We start from the raw sequence: 24393 nt of genomic DNA, 5'->3' as shown, positions 1-24393 counted from the left end.
CCTGGCCCTCAAATGTTCATGTCTTTCTCACAGTGCAGGGTGCATTCATTTCTTCCCCTGAAGTCCCAAAGTCTTAACTGAGACTCAAGGCAATCTTCCAGTTGCGAGACCCTGTAAAATTCCAAACACAAGTTGTATAGTTCTAAAATACAATGGCAGGACAGGCATAGGATTTCATATTCATGTTCAAAAGGGAGAGATAGGCAAATAGAGAGGAAGAATTGGCCGAAAGCAAGATTGAAACTCAGCAGAGCAAATGTTAAATCTTAACTTTCGGCGTATTGAACACATCGTGACAAGAGTTAGGCTCCCACGCCTTGAGGCAGCTATGCTGGTCAAGGCTGCTACAGCATTGTTCTCCTAGACTGAGTTTAAATACTGTTTTCAGCTTTTCCCAGTAGACATTTATATTTGCTAGCACTTCTCTTCTCATAGGAGTTCCCCATTGCTTCATCTTCACTTCCACAAATTTATTAGGCATTGCTCCATTAGGAGCCTCTGCAGCAAGACCAGTTCTGTAGTGAACATTCTGCCTTCCTAGGCTATCTTTCAATATCTTAGTGGAAGGTGCTGTGACCCCTAACTTTGTATTCTTTTCACATGCATAATAGCATCATATGGACAATGTTAAGGTCTGCCACCAGCATGAGGTGCACATGGGGCAGCTGCAGGAGCTTAAATACATTTCACTGGCTAACCAGGAAAATTAGGTGACCCTAGGCAAGCAGGGCACTCCAGCACTCTTTCCTGAAACAATTTTATTCTGGAAGAGCTCTGAAACAAATTTATACTTGTAGGTATCTGACAGTCCTGTGATGGGGGTATTGGCCTTGAAGATTTTTGACATTCCTTCAGAGCATCTTTCCTATTGGAAATTATATTAGCATTCCTGCTAATCTCTTTTTTTGCGGGGGGGGGGGTGTTCAATCATACTCTCTGTGCCTGCACATTTGTTTCCCAAGCTCACTTTTTCTGTCCTTTTATTCTTTGCAGGCTACAACTTTCCCAAATCTTCCTGCTCTGCTTCCTTTTAGTCACTGTAAATGTGACTAAAAACAGCCAATAATATTCACTCCACAGCCTGAATACTTTGTGGTTTTGTTTTTGTTTTTTTCTTAAATTCTTTTATTGGTACATTTTAGGTATACAATACATTTACATTTATCTTTGGGTGCTTGTATCTGTACATTTTATATCTTGGTTCTTATTTTTTCCCCATTACCTGTGTGCCCTTCACCCTTAAACCCTTCCCTATTTACATACTTCATTTCCATTTTTTTTCTTTTCTCATAATTTTTCCTTTCCATTCTTTCCTTTGCCCTTCCACTCCCATCACCCCTACACCTTTGGACCTTTTCCAATTTCAAAGTATCATTTATTAGTTATTAATATTTTTAGTCCTTATTTACACTCTCAGTTTTTCACACTAGAGAAACTATTCGATATTTACATGTGTGTCTTATTTATTTCACTTAAGAGTATGGCTTCAATATGCATCCATTTAGCTATAAATGACTTTATTTTCTCGTTCGTTATGGCTGAATAGTACTCCATTTTATAAAAAAACCACATCTTTATCTATTTTCCAGTTGATGGGCACTTGGTCTGTTTCCATGCTTTAGCTATTAAAAACTGTGCTGCAATAAACATGGGTCCACATATATCTCTGTGGTATGATTCTTTTAATTCTTTTGGGAAAATACCCAGCAGGGAAATAGATGGGTCAAATGGGACCTCCAGCCCTAGTTCTTTGAGGTATCTCCACACTGATTTCCATAGTGGTTGCACCAGTCTGCACTCCCACCAAGAACGGAGAAAGGTTCCTTTCACTCCACACCACCACCAGCATTTGTTATTGGTTGATTTCTTGATAGCAGCCATTCTTTGTGGGGTGAGGTGGAATCTCAGTGTTGTTTTCATCTGCATGTCTCAAATGACCAGTGATTTTGAAAATTTTTGCACATGTTTATTTGCTGCTTTTCCTTCTTTGTCTGAGAAATGTCTGTTCATTTCAGATACCCGTTTTTGAATTGGGTCTTTGAATTTGGGGGGTCTGATTTTATTTCTGTTCTTTATATATTCTAGATAGTAGCCCTTTGTCTGAGTCACAGCTGCTAAAGTTTTTTCCCACATTGTAGGTTGTCTCTTAGCTCTGTTGGTGGTTTCTCTTGCAGTGCAGAAGCTTTTTAATAAGATGAAATCCCAGTTGTTGATTCTTTGTGCTAGCTCCCGTGTTACTGAGGTTTTGTTCTTAAAGTCTTTTCCTATGCCAATATCTTCAAGAGTTCTACCTAATTTATCTTCCAGCAAGTTTAGTGTTTCTGTTTTAATATTTAGATCTTTAATCCACTTAGATCTCAGTTTAGTGCATGGTGATAGATAGGAGTCCAGTTTTAATCTCTGACAGGTTGAAATCCAGTTTGTCCAACACCATTTATTAAATAGGCTATCTTTCCTCCAATGAGGGTGGTTGGCTCCTTTGTCAAAGATGAGGTGGCTGAGTATGTCTGAAGTTGTTTTTGCATCTTCTAAAATATTCTACTGATCCTCGGGTCTGTTTCTTTGTCAGTACCATGCTGTTTTTATCACAGTAGCTTTGTAGTATAGCTTCAAGTTGGTTATTGTGATACCCCCAGCCATGTCTCTGTTGCTCAGAAATGCTTTAGTTTTTCTAGTTCTCTTCTAGTTCCAAATGAATTTTGGGGTTGTTTTCTCTAGCTCTGTGAAGCATATTGTTGGAATTTCAATCAGCATTGCATTAAATCTATATAGCAGTTTTGGAAGTATGGCCATTTTCACTATATTGATTCTTCCTACCCAGGAACAAGGGATGTCTTTCCATTTTCTTCTATTCTCCTCGATCTCCATTTTCAGGGTGCTGTAGTTTTCAGCATAGAGATCTTTTGCTTCCTTTGTTAGATTGATTCCTAGATATTTCATTTTTTTGAATGCTATTGTAAAAGGAATTGTTTCCCTAATTTCTCTCTCAATGGGTCTGCTATTTGTGTATAAGAAGGCTATTGTTTTTTGAGTGTTGACCTTATATCCAGCTACTCTACTGAATCTGTGAATTAAGTCCAGAAGTCTTTTGGTCGAGCTTTTTGGGTCTTCTATGTAAAGTATCATATTATCAGCAAATAATGAAAGTTTAACGTCTTCCTTTCCTATCTTTATTCCTTTTATTTCTTTCTCTTTTCTAATTTCTGTGGCTAATGTTTCCAGAGTTATATTGAACAGGAGTGGTGATAGTTGGCATCCTTGTCTTGTTCCTGATTTTAGTGTGAAAGCTTTCAGTTTTTGACCATTTAGTATGATGTTGGCTGTTGGTTTTTCATAGATAGTGTTAATCAGGTTGAGATAAAGACCTTCTATTCCAATTTTCTGTAGGGTTTTTATCATGAATGGGTGTTGGATTTTGTGGAATGCTTTTTCTGCATCTATTGAGATTATCATATGTTTTTTGTCCTTGAATCTATTAATATAGTGTATTACATTTATTGATTTACATATGTTGAACCATCCTTGCATCCCTGGGATAAATCTGACTTGGTCAGGGTGTATGATCTTCTTGATGACTCTCTGTATTCTGTTTGCCAGTATCTTGTTGAGGATTTTTGCATCTATGTTCATTAGGGAGTTTGGCCTGTAGTTCTCTTTTTGGATTGGGTTTTTCCCAGGTTTTGGAATCAAAGTCACACTTGCTTCCAGGAATGAGTTTTGTAGCCTTGCTTCCCTTTCAATTTCCTTGATGAGTTTAAAGAGTAATGGCGTTAGTTTTTCTTTAAATGCCTTGTAGAATTCAGCAGTGAAGCCATCAGGACCTGGGCTTTTCTTTGTTGGTAAATGTTTTATTACATTTTCAATTTCACTCATTGTAATTGGGGTGTTTAGAATTTCTATATCTTCTTCATTTAACTTTGGCAATTAATATATATCTAGGAATCTGTCCATTTCTTCTGTGTATTCCATTTTATTTGAGTACAGGTTCTTGAGGTAGGTATTGATGATCCTCTGGATTTCTGCTGGGTCTGTTGTGACTTCCCCTTTTTCATTCTTAATTGCATGGATTTGAGCCTTTTCTTTCCTTTTTTTGATAAAATTGGCTAAAGGTTTATCAATTTTATTTATTCTTTCAAAAAACCAACTCTTTGATTCATTAATTTTTTGTATCATTCCCTTAGTCTCCATTGCATTGATTTCTGCTCTGATCTTTATAATTTCGTCTCTTGTGCAGATTTTGGGTTTGTTATTCTCTTCTTTTTCTAGGAGTTTGAGGTTCTGCATTAGATTATTTATCTGAGTTTGCTCTGTTTTCCTAATATGGGCATTCACCTGCTATGAATTTCCCATGTAGAACTTCTTTCATTGTGTCCCATAGATTCCTAAATGTTGTACTGTCATCATCATTTACTTGTAGAAGCTGTCTAATTTCTTCTTTAATTTCCTCTGTGACCCATTGGTTGTTCAGGAGGGTGTTATTCAATTTCCAGGTGTTTGTGGGAGTTTTGCAGTTTCTCATGTTATTGATCTCCAATTTTATTGCACTGTGGTCTGATAATATACAGGGGGTAACTTCAATTCTTTTACATTGACTTAGACATGTCCTGTGAGCTAGCATGTGGTCTCTTTTGGAGAATGACCTGTGTGCAGCTGAAAAGAATGTGTATTTTGATTTTGTGGGGTGGAACACTCTGTACATATCTATTAAGTCCATTTGTTGAATAGCTTCATTCAGTTCTAGAATTTCACTGTTAATTTTTTGTCTAGATGATCTGTCTATTTGTAATAGTGGGGTATTAAAGTCCCCCACTACAATTGTATTAGTGCTTATTTGGTTTTTCATGTCCATTAATATTTGTTTTGTATAGTTGGGGGCTTTTGTATTTGGTGCATATATATTTAGGATTGTCATTTCTTCCTCTTGGATTGTTCCCTTCACAAGGATGTAATGACCATCTTTGTCTCTCTTAATTAGTTTTGGTTTGAAATCTACTTTGTCTGCAAATAAGATTGCTACCTCTGCTTTTTTCTGGGTTCCTGTTGCATGGAGAGCCATTTTCCATCCTTTTACTTTCAGTCTATGAATTTCTTTTTGAGTTAGATATGTTTCTTGTAAAAATCATATTGCTGGATTTTGCTTCTTAATCCATTCTGCCAGTCTATTTCTTTTGATTGGTGAATTGAGGCCATTAACATTGATAGTTATAATTGAGAGATACTGACTCATCCTTGTCATGATGCTTTACTGTTGTTGGCTCTTATTTCTTTTTCCCCCTTTCCCTTTAGTTTCTTACCTTGTCTGGTGGCTTTCCTCTGTTGAGCCTCATGGAGTTGTGACCTTCATTGCCTTTTTCTAGGATATTGCTTAGAATTGTTTGGAGTGCTGGTTTGGTGTCATGAAATTTCTCAGGTGTTCTTTGTCATGGAAGTATCTAATTTCCCCATCAATTTTGAAAGATAATTTTGCAGGATACAACAGTCTAGATTGGAAGTTTTTTCTTTTAGGGCTTGAAATACTTCACTCCAGGCTCTCTTTGATTTGAGGGTTTGTGCTGAGAAATCTGCCGTGATTCTGATGGGCTTTCCTTTATAGGTGATTTGTTTCTTTTCTCTAACTGCCTGTAGGATTTTGTTTCTCTGTTGGGTTTCTGGGATCTTGACTATTATATGTCTAGGTGTAGATTTTTTTTTTATCATGGCTGGGTGAAGTTCTATATGCCTTGCTTATCTGTATGTCCAATTCTCTACCTCTGTCTGGGAAGTTTTCTACTGTTACATCTGTGAGCAGTTTTTTTATGTCGATTGTACTTTCTCCTGTTTTTTCATGGACTCCTATCAGTCTTATGTTATTCTTCTTTGCATCATCCAGCAGCTGTTGAATTGATTTCTCATGGTCCCTTGCTATTTTTAAGTAATCTCTGTTTTCATGGTCCTTCACCACAATCCTGTCTTCTATATCTGATATTCTATTTTCAGATTCTCTTAATCTGCTCTACATACTTTCAATGGAATTTTTAATCTCCTGAATATCTGTTTGTATCTGTCTCATGGATTCCATTACTTTCTTATGTTGGATGATCATGGTTTCCATTTCTTTCTTATGCTGGGCATTCCTGGCTTCCAGCATGTTTCTGAGCTCATCTATTTTTTTTTTTTATCAGTTTCTGTTCTAGAACCTCTAATCAGGTCTTTCACTCTGCTCACCATCTCTGTAGTTATCTGGAAGATTATTTCTGCTTTGAATTTTTCTAGAGCCTCATTCATCTGTTTTGTTACTTCCTGTGCTACCAGTTCAGGGTGTCCAGGTGGTTGATTATCAGACTTTTGCATCTCATTTCCCCCAGAAATTGCCTTTTATGGGGTGGAAGTCTGGGTTTGTGACTTACTTAAATGCTTTCTCATTTTTGTTTTTGGTACTGTCCCTGGTTTATTTCCTGGGTTGGTATTATGAAGTTGTTTATTATAAGTATCTTTGTTGATCTATTCAAAACCCTTATGGAATGACTGCTTCTCAGAGGTGTCTACCAGATATAGCTGGTCTTTAGGTTTTAAGACTCTAATTACTCTGAGTCTATCTCATTTTCATTATACCAGGAAGGAAAACTGTTTAGATCAATCACAACACCTTAGCCCAAGTCATACAATCAGCATCACCATAGCATCAAATGGCTCTTAAAGAATGACAGTTTGTGGTAGTTATTAATCTATCACCTTTAAAAAATAAAGGGCCTCCTTCAAGGTGTGTCTCTACTCTCACAACAGACAAGGTGGGCAGCAGTGTGCAGTTATAAGTCAATGAGTCTCAGTAAGCTAGTCCCAGACCCATGTGATTCAGGCAGATATCTGGTTGCAAGTCCCAAGTTGAGTTCCCTTTCCTCCTGCAGGGTTGCACTCTACAAGTTTCTACTGCAGGTTTCAGCTGCTTTTCCCCTGAAGAAACTCCAGTTTCTGATGGGAGCTGATAATCCCTCCAACTTACCAATCATGGTGATCTGGTGTGCCTTTATTGCAGAGATTCCCTTAGCTTTTCCAGTGGGCTTGTTTTCATCAGGGAGCCTGAGACAGGCACTCTCTCTGTTGTTCACTTCTGGAGCTCAGGACAATGGCTTTTGTCCCCCTGTGCCTCTGCAGTGTGTAACCAAGTATCTGCACAGCCAAAAGGCCAGAGCCCAGGGTGGGGGGTGTATTGTTGGAGGCACCCGTGTGGCCCAGCTGTCAGCTGGTGGGCCTGCCCGGGGGTGGGGGGGCCCTCCTCACCCTGTCCTGGTGGCTGGTGGAAAGCCTCAACACTTTGTTGTTCTGAGGTCTCCTCTGCTGGATAAATGAGACAATCACCTTTAACTTTGGCCTACTACAGAGTCTTAGAGCTTTAACACAAGGGATCCATTTTCTTTGCCAAGGTGTAACAAGGGTGATCCTTATTTCAACTCTTAAAAGAATCTTTATTTCCATCTGAAATATCAGCAGCCTACCCTTTACAATCTACATTTCTATTAACATTTTGGTCTTCTGAGTCCAGACAAGAATCAGCTCCAACACTCCACTTACAGGATTCTAGACATTACCAAGCTGCTTCTTCAAATTTTTCAAGCCTCCTTCCATTGACCAATTTCCAAGGCTTCTCCACTACTTTTGTAGTTATAGTAGTGACCTCACTCCATATCGTCAATTTTCTGTGTAAGACAACATTGCTTAAAATTTACTACCAAGTCAAAGACTATAAAAATAGAAGGCAAACATCAAATCATACTGTTAATTTTGCATGTTACACTGTGAAAGTCATGCCTACTGCAAAGGCTGTATTTGACATTTATGGTGCCACTACTTGTATGAACTGATCTTTTGAGTTTAAGTGTTAAAAATATGAGCTAGAAATTAATACAACACTTAGTGTTTCCTTTCATATGAATATTTTTGAAGTTAATTTTATTTTATTTTCATTATTATTATTATTATTTATTTTTTTGAATTAAATTCTTTTATTGGTACATTGTAGGTATACAACACAATTACATTTCTCATTGGGAATTGTACCCTTACATAATGCATCTTGGTTCTTACTTTTTCCCCATTCCTAGCCCTCCCTTCACGCCCTTCACCCTTCCCTATTTACAAAGACTTTATTTCCATTTTTCCCATTTCTCATCATTTTTCCTTTCCCTCCTTTCCTTTCCTCTGCCCCTCCCACTACCCCTACCCCTTTGGACCTTTTCTTCCTATTTTGCATTATCGAGTATTCATTCTAATCATTGGTATATTTTAGGTATACAATATAACAACATTCATCATTGGAGATTTGCACCCTTACATAGGCTCTCTTGGTTCTTATTTTTCACCTGTGCCCAGCCCTCCCTTCAACCCCTCCAGTCCTCTCTATTTACAAAGATTTTGTTCCTATTTTTCCATTTTCTCATATTAATCCCATTCCCTTCCCTTCTTTCCTCTAACCCTCCCACTTCCTTCCCCTTCGCCCCTTTTCTTCCTATTTCACATTACCTATTATACATTTAGTCCTTATTTACACTTTCAGGTTCTCACACCAGAGAAACTATTCAGTATTTTTTCATGTGTGTCCTATTTATTCACTTAAGAGTATCGCCTGAATGTGCATCCACTTAGCTATAAATGTCTCTAATTTCTCATTTTTTATGGCTGAGTAGTACTCCATTTTATAAAAAAAACACAGTTTCTTTATCCAGTCTCCAGTTGATGGGCATTTGGGCTGTTTCCAAGTTTTAGCTATTACAAACTGTGCTGCTATGAACATGGGCTCACATATATCACTGTGGTATGATACATTTAATTCTTTGGGGAAGATCCCCAGCAGTGGAATAGCAGGGTCAAATGGGACTTCCAGTCCTAGTTCTTTGAGGTATCTCCATACTGATTTCCACAGTGGTTGCACCAGTCTACACTCCCACCAGCAGTGGAGCAGGGTTCCTCTTTCCCCACAGCCCCACCAGCATTTGTTATTGGTAGATTTCATGATAACAGCCATCCTTTCTGGAGTGAAGTGGAATCTCAGCATTGTTTTCATTTGCATCTCTCGAATGACCAATGATGTTGAACATTTTTTCATGTATTTATTTGCTATTTCTACTTCTTTGTCTGAGAATTGTCTGTTCATTTCAGATGCCCATTTTTGCATTGGGTCTTTAAATTTGGGAGGTCTGATCTTTTTAAGTTCTTTATAGATTCGAGATAGTAGACCTTTGTCTGAGGAAGAGCAGGTGAAGATTTTTTCCCACATTGTGGGTTGTCTCTTCACACTGCTGGTGGTTTCTCTTGCTGTGCAGAAGCTTTTTAATAAGAAGAGATCCCATTTGTTGATTGTTTGTGCTAGTTCATGGGCAACTGAGGTTTTGTTCATAAAATATTTTCCTACACCGATGTCTTCAAGGGTTCTACCTAACCTCTGTTCCAACTGGTTCAGAGTTTCTATTTTAATATTTAGATCTTTAATCCATTTTTATTTTAGTTTAGTGCATGGCAAGATATAAAGGTCTAGTTTTAATCTTTGGTAAGTTGAAGCCCAATTTATCCAGCACCATTTATCAAAGAGGCTATCTTTCCTCCAGTGAGAGTATTTAGCTCCTTTGTCGAAGATGAGATGGCTGAATGTGTTTGGCATTGTTTCTGCATCTTCTAATCTGTTCCACTGGTCCTCAGGTCTGTTTCTTTGCCAGTACCATGCTGTTTTTATCACAGTAGCTTTGTAGTATAGTTGCAGGTTGGGGATTATGATACCCCTTGCCATGTCTCTGTTACCTAGAATTTCTTTTGTTATTCTGGGTCTCTTCTTGTTCCGAATGAATTTTTGGATTGTTTTCTCGAGGTCTATGAAGTATGCTGCTGGGATCTCAATTGGAATTGCATTATATCTGTATAGCAGTTTTGGAAGTATGGCCATTTTCACTATATTAATCCTTCCTACCCAGGAGCAGGGGATGTCTGTCCATTTTCTGATATCATCTTCAATCTCTCTTTTCAGAGTGCCATAGTTTTTACAGAAGAGTTCTTTGATTAATTTTGTTAGGTTGATTCCTAAGTATTTCAGTTTTTTGGATGCTATTGTGAAAGGAATTATTTGCCCTATTTCTGTCTCAGTGAGTCTGTCATTGGTGTAGAGGAAAGCTATTGATTTTTGTGTGTTGTCCTTGTAACCAGCTCCGTGACTGAATTTGGTTATTAAGTCTAGAAGGCTTTTGGTGGAGTTCTTGGGGACTTCTATATAGAGTATCATGTCATCTGCAAATAATGACAATTTGACTTCTTCATTTCCTATCTTTATTCTTTTTATTTCTTTCTCTTGTCTAATTGCCATGGCTAATGTTTCCAGAACTATATTGAACAAGAGTGGTGACAGTGGACATCCTTGTCTTGTTCCTGATTTTAGTGTGAAGGATTTCAGTTTTTGACCATTTAGTATGATATTTGCTGTTGGTTTTTCATAGATGGCTTCTATCAGTTTGAGGTAGAGACCATCTATTCCAATTTTTTGTAGGGTTTTTATCATAAATGCATGTTGGATTTTGTCAAATGCTTTTTCTGCATCTATGGAGATAATCTTATGGTTTTTGTCCTTGGCTCTGTTGACATAGTGTATTACATTGATTGATTTTCGTATATTGAACCATCCCTGCATGCCTGGGATGAATCCCACTTGATCAGGGTGTATGATCTTCTTGATGATTTTCTGCATTCTGTTTGCCAGTATCTTATTAAGGATTTTTGCATCTATGTTCATTAGTGAGATTGGCTTATAGTTCTCCTTTTCAGTTGGGTCTTTCTCTGCTTTGGGAATCAAGGTGATATTGCTTCCAGGAATGAATTTGGGAGTATTGCTTCCCTTTCAATTTCATTGAAGAGTTTAAAAAGTAGTGGCAGCCGTTCCTCTCTAAATGTCTTGTAGAATTCAGCAGTGAAGCCATCAGGGCCCAGACTCTTCTTAGTTGATAAGTTTTTAATTACATTTTCAATTTCATTGATTGATATTAGGTTGTTCAGAATTTTTAGGTCTTCTTCGTTCAACTTTGGTAATTCATATGTATCTAGGAATCTGTCCATTTCTTCTGTGTTGTCCATCTTATTGGTGTATAAGTTCTGGAAGTAGGTACTGATGATCCTCTGTATTTGTGCTGGGTCTGTTGTAATTTCACCGTTTTCATTCCTAATTGCATGGATTTGGGCCTTTTCTTTCCTTTTTCTCACAAGGTTGGCTAAAGGTTTGTCAATTTTGTTGATTCTGTCGAAGAACCAACTCTTGGCTTCATTGGTTTTTTTGTATCGTTCTCTTAGTCTCCATTGCATTGATTTCTCCTCTGATCTTTATAATTTCCTGCCTTGTATGAGCTTTGGGGTTGTCCTGCTCTTCTTTTTCTAGAAGCTTGAGGTTCAGCATCAGGTTGTTTAATTGGGCTCATTCTGTTTTCCTAATATGCATATTCACTGCTATGAATTTCCCTTGTAAGACTGCTTTCATTGTGTCCCATAGATTCTGATATGTTGTATTGTCATTGTCATTTAATTGAAGGAACTGTCTGATTTCTTCTTTAATTTCTTCTGTGACCCATTAGTTATTCAGAAGTGTGTTGTTCAATTTCCACGTGTTTATGAAATTTTTTGTTTCTTTTGCTATGGACCTCCAATTTCATCACACTATAGTCTGATAATATACAGGGGATAACTTCAATTCCTTTCCACTTACTTAAACATGTTCTATGTGTGAGTATGTGGTCTATGTTGGAGAATGACCCATGTGCAGCTGAGAAGAATGTGTTTTCTGATTTTGTGGGGTGGAAGACTCTGTAAACATCTGTTAAGTTCATTTGTTCAGGAGTTCAATTGAGTTCTAGTATTTCATAACTCATTTTTAGTCTAGTTGATCTATCTGTTTGTGACAGTGGGGTGTTGAGGTCCCCCACTACAATTGTCTTAGTGCATATATGACTTTTCATGTCTGTTAGTATTTGTTTTTTATAGTTGGGTGCACTAGTGTTTGGTGCATAGATATTTATGATTGTCATCTCTTCCTCTTGGATTCTTCCCTTTACAAGGATGTAGTGTCCTTCTTCATCTCTCTTAATTAGTTTTGGTTTGTAATCTACTTGATCTGCAAATAGGATAGCTACTCCTGCTTTTTTTCGGGTTCCCTTCTCATGGAGTATTGTTTTCCACCCTTTAACTTTCAGTCTATGAGTTTCTTTTTGAATTAAGTGTGTTTCTTGTATGCAGCATATTGTTGGATTTTGCTTCTTGACCCTTCCTGCCAGTCTATTTCTGTTGATTGGTGAATTGAGACCATTGATGTTGATGGTTATAACTGAAACATATTGACTTGTCATTGCCATGACTTTTTCTTTTTGTTGGGTTATCCTCCTTTCCATTTAACTTCTTGCCATGCCAGATGGGTTCATTCTGCTTTGCTTCCTGGGGTTGTGATCCTCAATGTCTGTTCCTAGGATATTGTGTAAAATTCTTTGGAGTGCTGGTTTGGTATGCATGAAGTTTCTAAGGTGCTCTTTGTCATGAAAGTATCTTATTTCTCCATCCATTTTGAAAGATAGTTTTGCAGGGTACATCAATCTGGGTTGGAGGCTGTTTTCTTTTAGGGCTTGGAATATGTCCCTCCAAGCTCTTCTTGCCTTGATGTTTTGTGCTGAGAAGTCTGCTGTGATTCTGATGGGCTTTCCTTTGTATGTGATTTGTTTCTTTTCTCTGACTGCTTGGAGAACTTTGTTCTTCTGTTGTGTTTCTGGACTCTTAACAACTATATGCTTATGTGTAGATTTTTTTAGATCAAGGCTATTTGGAGTCCTATATGACTCACTTATCTGTACGTCAAGGTCTTTTCCCCTGCTTGGGAAGTTTTCTGCCCTTATTTCTGTGAAGAGATTTTTTAATGTCATCTGCACTCTCTCCTGTTTCTTCATTGAGCCAAATCAGTCTTATGTTATTCTTTGCATTGTCTAGCAGCTGCTGGATTGATTTCTCATGGTCCCTTATAATTTTGAAGCAATTTTTCTTTTCCTGGTCACTAATTGCAATCTTATCTTCTATATCTGAAATTCTGTCCTCACATTGGCTCATTCTCCTGTGTAGACTTTCAATGGAGTTTTTCATGTCCTGGAAATCTATTTGCATCTGTTTTATGGATTCCATTTGTTTCTTATGTTGGGATTCCATTATGTTCCTGAGCTCCTCTCTAGATTTATTAATCATGTCTTGCACTAGGGGCACAATTTCTCCTGTTATCTGAGAAATTATTTCTGAGTTCATTTTTTCCAGATCCCCTTTTGTTGCCAGTTCAGTGGGTCCAGGTGTTTGAGTATCAGAGTGTTCCATCTCATTTCCCTTTGGGGTTGTTGTAGGTGATCTGGAAGTCTGGTTTTGAGACTTATTTACAAGTTTTCTTATTTCAACTGGGGCCGAGTGCTGTTAGCGCCTGCCGGGATTACCTCCTCTGAACTGGGAGAGGTGGGACAGGGGCCTTGAGCAGTGTTAGGGATGGTGACCCAAAAGCCCTTTCCTGTGGACTGGGAGCAGTGGGAGGGATGGTTACCAGGAAGCCTCTTCCTCAGATTCAGGAGCAATGGGAAGGTGGCTCAGAAGTCCCTACCTCTGGGAAGGGAGCAGCAGGACTCAGTACCTTGGTCTAGTGGTCTGGTTTCCCTGCATCTTTGTAGTGTGGAACCAGGTGGCTGGCTGTCTGCAGAGGGGTGATTCGGCATATTCTGGGCAACTGAGGACCTAGGTAGGGCGTGGGCAGACCTGCCTGTCTGCAGCGGGCTGATTTGGTGTCTTCTGGGTGACTCAGGACCTCGGTAGGGCATGCACAGACCTGCCTTTCTGCAGCGGGCTGATTCGACGTGTTCTGTGTGACTCAGAACCTTGGTAGGGCATGCCCACTACTTTATTTTTTAATGAAAGTGTGTCAAACCCATTCTTTTGTATTTATAATTTAGATTTTTTCATTTCTGCTTTTCTCATTCAATAATTGCTTTTGATATTAATTATGCTAATCAAAATGGATTGTTGAATATTTATTTTCACTTAAATTTATCATAAATTTGCCTAACAATAACAATTCTTTGTTAGTTAATTGAACATTTTAGTCTTTTAATATTGGAATTACATTTACTTTTATTTACACCATTTGTCCTTTAATGTGCAGAGTTAACTGAAGCCAATAAAATTGAATTTTAATAAGTGGATAAGTACACTATAAATGTCTAACACCAGAAAAATAACATCGAAAGACACCTTAATATTCGTAGCTAATTTTTAAAATAAATTTAAATATTTTTCAGTCTTATAGTTCCTTACACTAAAATATAAATAAGTAATTTTTTCTTCTTTAGATATTTAAAAATAAACTACAGATCATCTTGAACAAATCTTGTAAGTTTGCTTACTTGAATATGCTGACTACATCCCTGTCCGTGTCTTTGTAGGGGGACATCCAGCAGTTTTTGATCACCGGTGACCCCAAGGCGGCATATGACTACTGTGAGCATTATAGTCTCGACTGTGACTCTTCAGCATCAAAGGCTGCTCAGGCTCAGGAACCTCAGATAGATGAGGTGAGGGACATAAGATCAGGGCAGATCCTCTCATTTCGCTGGTATGGAAATAGCCTGCAGTTTGGGAACTTACACGTATTTATTCACTTTTAATTAAACTATACTTTTTATTTAATAGTCTTTAAATATTTCTAAGAAAAGGTGATTCAGAGATACTTGGTAATTTTTTTCTTTTTGTTTAAGCACTTTGTTGATTAATTTTATTATGAATAGAGATATATCTCACTTGTGTTCTGTGTACTGGAGCATTTATTTTAGAGGAGGGAGTAATTTGCAGCAGCTGTATTTCTGCCCTTCCTATGTAAATAATGCACATGGCCTCAATATAAAGGTCAGAGTTTCTGATGTATTTGCTATCCCCCAGGCCTTTGGCAGTACATGAAGATGAGAAAATGATGTGACAATTGCTCTAAAGTTTCATGTTATGTTGAGTAATAGAGTGATTTCTTTCCTATTTCTAATAGAGAAGTTAAAAAACAAACAGGAAAGGATTTATGGTTTAATTGGAAGCACGACTATATTTTTAGATTTTTTTTTCTCAAGACTGAGTTTTACATTTCAGATGGGGTAGAAGGCTGAGAACAACAAAATTGCTCTAAATCACATAGTGTTTTCTTCCCTTTTAATTACAGCGGTAGGTATTACCATCTGAGTTTAACTCTTTAGAATGGGTTCAGATCTTATTTTTGATTTATCATTGTTCCTCATGTGAATTCAGGTTTGATTTTGTATGTTAAATGCTTAAAATACATTTTTGACACTACCTTATAAAAGTATGATAGTGAACTCTGTTGAACAAATCTTTTCCCTAACTTGAGATTAGTGTTTTTTTTTTCTTACAACAGGATAAAGTCTTAAGAAGCCAACAGGAAGAGAAATATGAAAAACCAAATAAAAATTACTTGGATATTTTGTTTGCCTGTTTCATAATTCTCAAGCATCTTGTTGTTTTTATTTCATCACAATTCACTAAATATGTTTTCTGTGAATTCCAAGGTGATAGTGCAACATCCTTTAAGTTTAGGTTTTCATATCTGATAAGTTATGTGATTACATAATATTAAAATTTATAATGTAATAATTTAATATTTTATTAAATAATACAAATAATATTGATATAATATATCCAAAATAATATGCAATATAATATTTTAATACATAAATATTTTGATATTTTAAATAAATAATATCATAATGTTTTCTGAAGAACAATTAGGCTTATTTATTTTACCAACAGATATGATTTGACTTTTGGAAAAAGAAAGGTTTGCTTTTTAATATATCATTTTTAGGGGTTTTGTTTTCATATTTTGTTATTGTGTCAGGTAAGCTAGATTATTTTAAATTAGGAAAATTTTTATTCATCTTTTCAAATTCATTTACCAGTAAATTTATCTTTTTCTGTTTTAGTTGTTGAAATGTATATTTAACATGCTGCGGAGATGGCAAATTTGCTTTAACAAGAATCATTTGATGTGAAAAATAATACATTGCTATAATAAAAAAGTAAGAAAAATTGTATAATGCAGTAATAAGTAGGATTTGTTACTAGTTTCTACATTTATTATCACAATAAGAATTTTTATTAATTTATTTGAAAAATTAACTCTACTGTTTTCACTTACCACATTAGACTGATACTTTAATAATAAGATGAAGAGTTGATATTTGTATTAAAAAAAAGTCAAATTAGTAAGCAGTCCTAATTTTGAGCTGTAGCTATTAATATCTCATTAGATTGCAAATAAGCATTTTAAAAATTGATCTTCTGATATTGATGTAACAAAATAGTAATACATAATACAGTGTTACTTGACAGTGGATTAAGAACATAAAGTGAAATATGGAGGATTTATCATACACAATATATTTTCTCTTAATAAATCTCATTGCCTATTTATTATTCTAATTTGGATTAGCATGTCAATCTATTTTGTAAAAATTGTAGCATGCTTTTTCTAGCTGGTAATTTTGTTCAGTTAGTATCCCTAAAACACGTACTCTAATCGATTCTTAATTTCAATTGGCTGTGTGCTTAGCACAACATTGTATTGTCATCACAGAGTGAGAGACATATAATATGGACAGATTCGAATGTGGTGATAACTTATCAGATTTTTAAGCATATTTAAATGACCAGGTTGACATTTAAATAGAAATATGAATAAAATTAAAATTATCATGGTTTTGAAATATTCTTATTAGGCTAAATTGTCTTTCTACCTTATAAGAAAACAACAAATTGACATATAATTCCTTCTTAATATATTAAACATTTTATTCAAAAAGCAATTGATATTCTTTCCTCTAAAGGAGGAAAAAATAAGGTGAAATAAAAGCAAGACTATTTTTTATAAAATAATTTAAAAATAATTGACTTGGCTGAGTGTGGTGGCAAACTCCCATCACTTAGGAGGCTGAGACAGGTGTATCACTGTTAGTTTGAGGCCAGCCTGAATTACATAGTGAAACCCTGTCTCAAAAAAAGAAGACAATAAATAAATAAATAAATAAATAACTTCTGAAAGTGTATTACTTTGATCATTTTTTGACTAAATATTTATCATATATGTTAGTTCTCATATATGTACAGGATTTTAGTATGGCTACTATTGTCTTATAAAGTAAGGAAAGACTTTATGACATTTCCTGAAGAATATCCTTTCTCATCAAATAGTCTAATTTCTGTCAAAATACTCCCAGATAAGTTCAAATTATCCTATCACTAAATACCCTCTTGCACATATTCATCTGTTTGATTACAAGTAGTTCTTTCTTCTCTACTTACCTTTGAGTAAAATTCTATTGTGAGATGAGAGGATCATCAACAGCGCAGATAAAGAAATAACAATAGAGGCAGCGATACGTTTTATTTACTCCTGTGTAAACTCTAAAAGAAGAACACAGTTTAGTGCCTTAGGAAGTGAATATGGTATTTTCTCTCCTTTTTTTTTGATGCAATCATTCTGGTAGCTCTTCAATTGGAAAGAGTTCAAATAGAAGAGAGTTGTGGACCTGGAAGAAGTTTCCATCTACAAAAGAAAAATATGACATAAAGAATAACATTTTTGAATGCTTCCAACATATAGTCATTGAATCTGAAACTATTACTAGAAGGCTAAAATTATGAATGTTTATTAATTTTGTCAGATTGGAGTTTTGACCATCATAAAGAACACTAAAGAAATGCCTATTTAACTGACAATATAATTTCTATCAGAACCGTCTAGAAATGTTCTCATTCGTGAGGATATTTCACTAAAGGTCGGATGTACAAAGTAGCCATGTGGTTAGGTTGGACATGTCTAATTATGTGACATTTTTATATATTTTCATTGCAGTTCCTAATAGAATTTATTAAATTGCACTGTGATGATAAGTTTCTAAAAGATTTGTAGTCAATAGTATTTTTTTTTTTTGGTACTGGGGATTGAACTCAGGACCTTGCACTTGTGAGGCAGGTGTGGCACCACTGAGCTAAATCCCTGACCCTTGTCAACAATATTTTTGCTGGAAGATTAGAAAGGATTGTTTGAAATGCCAAGAGAGGTGTAAATACAATACTTTGGAAATCATATATAGCTTGCTTTTATCATATGTATGTATATATATCATATATATACGACATATATACATCTTATTTGCTTTTACTGTATATATACTATATATTATGTATATAAATTCAGTGAGCTAAAACTATATAGTATATATATACTATATAGTTATATATAACTATATATAAGTATGTATAGTTTTACCTTATTGAATTTACTGCTTATTTTTATGCTTTATATAACTTGTGTATTTACAGTTATTTTGATTACTAGGATGGTGACTAGGTTTTAGAATATCTATATTCTTGATCAAAATTTTCATAAAGGTATTTAATTTTGGAAGTGAATTCATTGCTTTCTCATTTATGCATATGTCTGTCTCTCATCTCCCCTTATAAAGAAACATACTTCTCCCAATTGAATTCTTTAATATCGAAGAATCTAGAATAAAATACTATTGTCAGTTGTGAATACAATTTAAGAAGTTTAAAATGCCTCAGTGGTATGTTCTATTTTCAACAGAGAAAAAAGTAATATAAATATTGACATAATGTATTAATTATAAAGATGTCTAAATTCAAAAATTTTAGTGCTTTGAAACTATTTTGTTTTCATTCTTACATAAGTCTATAGGGAATTAGAGATTTCAAAATAAATTTTAGGTCTTATTTTTACTTTGGTTACCCTTCTGAATGTAATATAGGCTTATTTCATGTTTCTTGTACTCCATTTTTCTCTTCTCCCCTCTCCCGTCTCACAATAGACATGAAAGTCCTTTCGTACTTGGGAAAACTACTCTTCATATTTTTATTTCTAAACATGTTGCTTTATAAAAAGGTACCTGTTGAAATTACTGTAAATTTTTAATAGAAACTTGCATAGCAATTTTTACGAATCAAAATTAACATGAACATTTAACAGCTACATCTAAGAACATAAGTGCTTTGTTTGAATTAATGTTCAATAATTAAAAGTTTGAATCGTTATTCAAAACTTTTATTTTTCTCACACTCTAATCACTGTTCTGCTTTTAGAAATCCTGCTTTGTCATTCCCATGTAATTATATTTTGTACAAGACAGCATAATATTTCTATGTAGTACAAAATAACAAATAACACTAGTTCTCTTGAGTCTTAACATTTACTCTGAGTAAAAGTTAAGATGATTCCCACTCTGTTAGCAATATTACTTGCAACTAACAAAATTGCCTGATATTTTTTCCTTTGCAATGTAGTATGCACCTGAGGATATAATCGAATATGATTATGAGTATGGGGAAACAGACTATAAAGAGGCTGAAAGTGTGACAGAGAGACCCACTGTAACTGAGGAGACAATAGCCCAAACAGAGGTAAAAACAAAGTAGTGTCTTTGTATGTGGTGTTCTGCTCTTGGTCATCCTGTGGTTCCTTATGTTCGCTGTTCCTCAAACTTATCAAGAACCTTTCGCTCATCTATTTGTCTGTGAGTTAATGACTCATTTTTATTTGACAGCAGCTGTCCTGAAGAAATGCTACCCATTTTGCTTTTGTGTATCTTTCCTATCATCCATGCTTTTTAGTTCCTCTCAGCTTTATTTACGTTTTCCATTCCATCTTTCATCATGTTTTATAGAAAAAGAAATCCAATTTCAAAAAGAAGATGAAGACAGTGGCCACTAACTCAAAGGAAAAATCCAAAAAGTTTACACCCCCCATATCTGAAAAATTTGCATCTAAGAAGAATAAAAGTAATCAAGCAAGAGCAAAAGCCAAACTAGGGGTAAAGGTAGCAAAGAAAAACAATCAAGATCTATCCTAGATAAGCTGGAAGATCTCTGATGATGAGTCATAGTCTTAACCCAACTAGATAAATACCATTTGGCTAATACTATAACCCAATTCAATCATGAGTTTTTTCACATATTTGGTATTATTTTACTTGTTTACTAATTATTTTTCTTCTGAATTTATCATTAGGCAAATATTGTTGATGATTTTCAAGAATATAACTATGGAACAATGGAAAGTTATCAGACAGAAGCTCCTCACCGTGTATCTGGATCAAATGAGGTAACACATAGAGGCAACATTAAATCACAGTCAAGCTCTTTACAATATGTAATATATCTTGATATTATTTATTCTAGAAGAATTCATAATCTTTGAAATAATTGAAGTTTTTATTTTATTAACGTAAGAAATAGAATAGCATTGGTTCACTATTACTAAAAATATTCAAACATATTGAAGTCAATGTCAATTCAGGTTTTGCATGAGCCTTTGCTTCATGCAAATGTTAAATTAGTTACACTGAATTGGCTACTATCATTTTCTTGATTGGTTCTGAAAATTAGCAACCTTTACAACATGTTGTGACAAAGGGTGTCACAACATGATTCTTCTATGAGAAGAATCCGCTGAAGTGGAAATTGTATCATCAGCTGATACAATTAGAATTTTATTCAATCTGATCAGTAATCATGCATTTTAATAACATGTATCTGCAGAGATAAGTCTAAGTGGATTTTATTAGATATTTATTTTTAAACATGTTAAGAATATAATGTTAATTATGATTAAAATAACACATCTTAACCATTCCACTATGTTCTGTGAAAATCTTTGCATTCAGGTAGATTAAAATTAGTTTTCTAAAATTTCATATTGCATAAGCATTTTTATCATAAAAAATCAGTATGCAATTCATTTTTTAGCTTTGTTAAATATCTGGCATAGATTCCTTGGCATTTTTCAGAATATAAGGAATTTGTGAGTTAGTTATTTGAAATCTATATAAAGTGTGTCCCAATCTGAAAAATAAAACCACTAATACTTTACCCACAGACATAATTTAAAATAATAAACACTTGGGGTATGAGTGAATATTGTTTCATATAGTCTTAATCATTTTCCAAGAGGATATCTTAACTCAAGATGTCAATCTGTACAAATTCATGCAGCTTTTTAAGCTTAGGGGCATGAATATTTAATACTTTGTTCTGGGATAATATTCAACCTTTTTACCAAACATAGACTTTTTATCTAAGAGTAAAAGGGATCCTTTTGATTAGATATTTTATTTTAGTAAGAACTGCTAATTTAATCACTTAACTACATATTTTCATTCAATGTCTCTGAAAAAGAACCATTGATTTAAATTTTACTTGTAATATTTTCTATTTTTTATTAAAATTAATATTATTTAATTGCTTAATTTTGAGGACTATAACATGTTTTATTTATTTAAAGAAATCTAGTATAATGACTTTTCTATGTACACAATGTTCTATATAATCTTTGTAATGATATGTTAATTTGTTTTGACATTAATATTGCACTCATGAGATTGAATATCAAATTTATGTGACTATCCTTATAGTAATTACATTTCATAATGTTGTTCTGTGATGTCAAACAATTCTTTATGCATATTTTATTGCTCAAATTTTAAATAAAGTAAATACCAAATTGACTAACAGGTTGTTTTAATGAAAGCAAATACACATGTTGACACCATGTGAGTATTTGCAGTTTATTGGGGAAAAATAGTTTGAAAGCAATATTTCTTTGTACATATGAATGTACAAATGTATTTCTTTCAGTGATACTAAAAAGCAACCCTTTCCGGCCTTCATTCTTACTTGAGTAGTAATAAAAGTCTTTTCATCCATGCCATCAAGCTACAATTACAAATGCTTACCTTGCTTTACTAACATAAACTTCATGTTCTCCAATTCTCTGCAACTTACATTAATAGCCAAATCCAGCTGAAGATGTTTTTACTGAAGAATATATAACTGGAGAGGATTATGCCCAGAGGAAAAATTCCGAGGATACTCTATATGAAAATAGAGACATAGACAGCAGGGACCCTGATCTTCTGGTAGATGGAGATTTAGGCGAATATGATTTTTATGAATATAAAGACTATGAAGATAAACCAACAAGTCCCCCTAATGAAGAATTTGGTCCAGGTGTACCAGCAGAAACTGATTTCACAGAAACAAGCGTAAGTCAGCATTACGCTCTGGATCGTTGTGTGTGCTATTTTCATAATCATTTTGATATCTTTTCAGGTTTAAAATACAGGTTGAATTCTTATATCGGTTATAAGTATTTACCACTCCTAGGCCACTTTGATAGATTCTTCTTAACAGGTACCTTCAGCTATTCAATCTCAGGTGACTCTCCTTGAGTCTTCATTTGAAAGTATGCTCTTGAATAAAATTATACCTCAAATTTCTTATCATTGATAAGATTAAAATAGTCAAAATTATTCTGATTTGGAAGTCTAATTTTTGATTTTAGACTATTAAATTTAATATGATATATCTTAATGTCTTACAATAATATCTGAAGCTAAAAACGTGTTTTTATAGCGTGTTTTAAAGCAGCAATTTATTCCTCTCTTTTTCAGATTCAGTATGAATGTTCATTTGCAGTATTGAAACCTTTCATAAGGTTCTATTTTTAAAAGAATATATTTTAATAGTTTGTTTTAAATTCATATAAATGATTGAATACCTTTTATAACAAAAAGTTGCATGTTTTTACTTACTTTGAAGACATTTTGATTCTTTTTAATTTTTCACTGCACAGATAAATGGCCATGGTGTATACGGAGAAAAAGGACAGAAAGGAGAACCAGCAGTGGTCGAACCTGTAAGTACTGATGTAAACACATTAACATTTAGTGTATTTAATTTACATCATGAACCATTATCATCTTAAATTTTTATGTATTTTTATGTAACAGCTTAGAGAATCCTGATATTCTAATGTTTATAATTTGCTACAGATGAATACATCAGTAATGTTCTTCCTGGAAGCTGCAACGTCAATAAACCACAAAATTATAGAGAAAGAATTTTGGAATTTGAACATGACTGAAATTTGTCTAGTCTAATTCTCTCATTATGAAACCTGAGATCCAATGCGTTTAAGTAATTTTTTGCAGTTTTGAATATTTGATGTTGGAGACATAACATTACTTTAGGTCTTCTAATTTTCAATTTTAGGACCTTCTATTCTTACTTCTATGATACTATTATTGGAAATATATTAATTTACATATATTAATTTGTAATTTACATTGTTTCTGTTCCAAACTATATCACTCAGAAATATGAATATTCTTTCTAAAACACTTCATTTTCTTCTATGTTCAAATAAAGCTCTGAAGTAAATTTAAAAATTTTTAATTAATGTTATTACAAGTAATATTGTTAAGAAACACTTTTTACTAGGATACAAGTTTACAATTGTTTCCCTGAAGCAGGAATTTGGGGAAATGAATCTAGTAAAACTAGAGATACTGTGTTTAACTGTCCTTGAGAGCCATGAAAATTCTTTCAGAAACTCAAAGGATATGAAAATTAAAAAGAAAAAAAAAAGGGAAATTAAAAAGAGATAAAGATTTAAAGGACACAGCTTTAAGGATCTTAATGCCTTTGGCTCCGTTACTGCAAAATCTGAGAAAACAAATTGCAACAGAGCCATGAAAGGTTTTTTTTTAAATGAATTTGTCCTTGTTTTAAAAACATACCAGCAAATTTTTAAGTGACATTGAAGTGTTCGGCAGTCCAAAACTATAGTTGACTCATAAACGTTTTGGAACTGAGTTCCCATCCTGAACTATTCTCACTTATTCTCTATCTTATCTCAGATTTTGTCCTTTCTATCCTTTTTTTCTGAATTAAACTGTTGAGGCATCACTTATTTCCATTCATCCATTCACATGGAATATATTTATAAGTACCTGCATCTTGCTAGGCATTACTGCGAGTGCTAGGAAAAAATTGGCCAAATATGTTCTGTGTACCTTTCTTTTGAGCACTTAGCTTTATAATGTTGTTTGTCTGAATATTTATCTTCTCTTCAATTAGTTCCTAGATTCTCTGAGGGCAGGAACTGTTTTTTTTCATAATTTTGAATTTCTTCCTTTTCCCATCAAAAATGTTTGTGATTGGTTTAATATAATAAAATTAAAAATTAACTTTTTAAAATGCAACGATGTAATATTCTCTTGGAGTTTCTTATTGAGGTGTTTGAAGGTTACATTTTCCTGATAAAGATCATTTCATTTTTGTTATAGGGTATGCTTGTTGAAGGACCACCAGGGCCAGCAGGACCTGTGGTATGCAAATTATTTGTTATTATTTTGGTTTTGATTTTTAAATTATTAAAATTCAGATTTTTATTTCCTTGGATTTATACATTTGAGACTTATTTGAATGTTGATTCCAAATACAAATATTTGTTGAGAGGAGCTAGTG

The 24393-nt window shown here is 34.3% G+C and overlaps 1 protein-coding gene across 7 annotated transcripts in view; it reads left to right on the top strand.

Moving 5' to 3' along the window:
• Col11a1 (collagen type XI alpha 1 chain) overlaps positions 1-24393 on the top strand; it is a 702155-nt gene that overhangs the window by 556667 nt on the left and 121095 nt on the right. For 5 of the 7 annotated variants that reach the window (XM_021247828.2, XM_004869152.4, XM_021247827.2 and 2 more), the window contains 6 exons: positions 14454-14582; positions 19372-19488; positions 20096-20188; positions 21876-22127; positions 22718-22780; positions 24213-24254. In XM_021247828.2, coding sequence (XP_021103487.1) covers positions 14454-14582; positions 19372-19488; positions 20096-20188; positions 21876-22127; positions 22718-22780; positions 24213-24254 — 696 coding nt within the window. Of the gene's footprint in view, positions 1-14453; positions 14583-18940; positions 18974-19371; positions 19489-19751; positions 19905-20095; positions 20189-21875; positions 22128-22717; positions 22781-24212; positions 24255-24393 lie in introns of those variants that run through there. The other 2 variants (XM_087212687.1, XM_087212686.1) reach the window with 2 other exon arrangements.

The sequence above is a fragment of the Heterocephalus glaber genome, unplaced genomic scaffold (assembly GCF_053883595.1).
Source record: "Heterocephalus glaber isolate CG9 unplaced genomic scaffold, H.glaber_assembly_v1.0 deba00001442, whole genome shotgun sequence".
Lineage (NCBI taxonomy): Eukaryota > Metazoa > Chordata > Mammalia > Rodentia > Bathyergidae > Heterocephalus > Heterocephalus glaber.
Note: the sequence above shows the minus strand (reverse complement) of the source record. Positions and strands in the feature narration are given on the sequence as shown.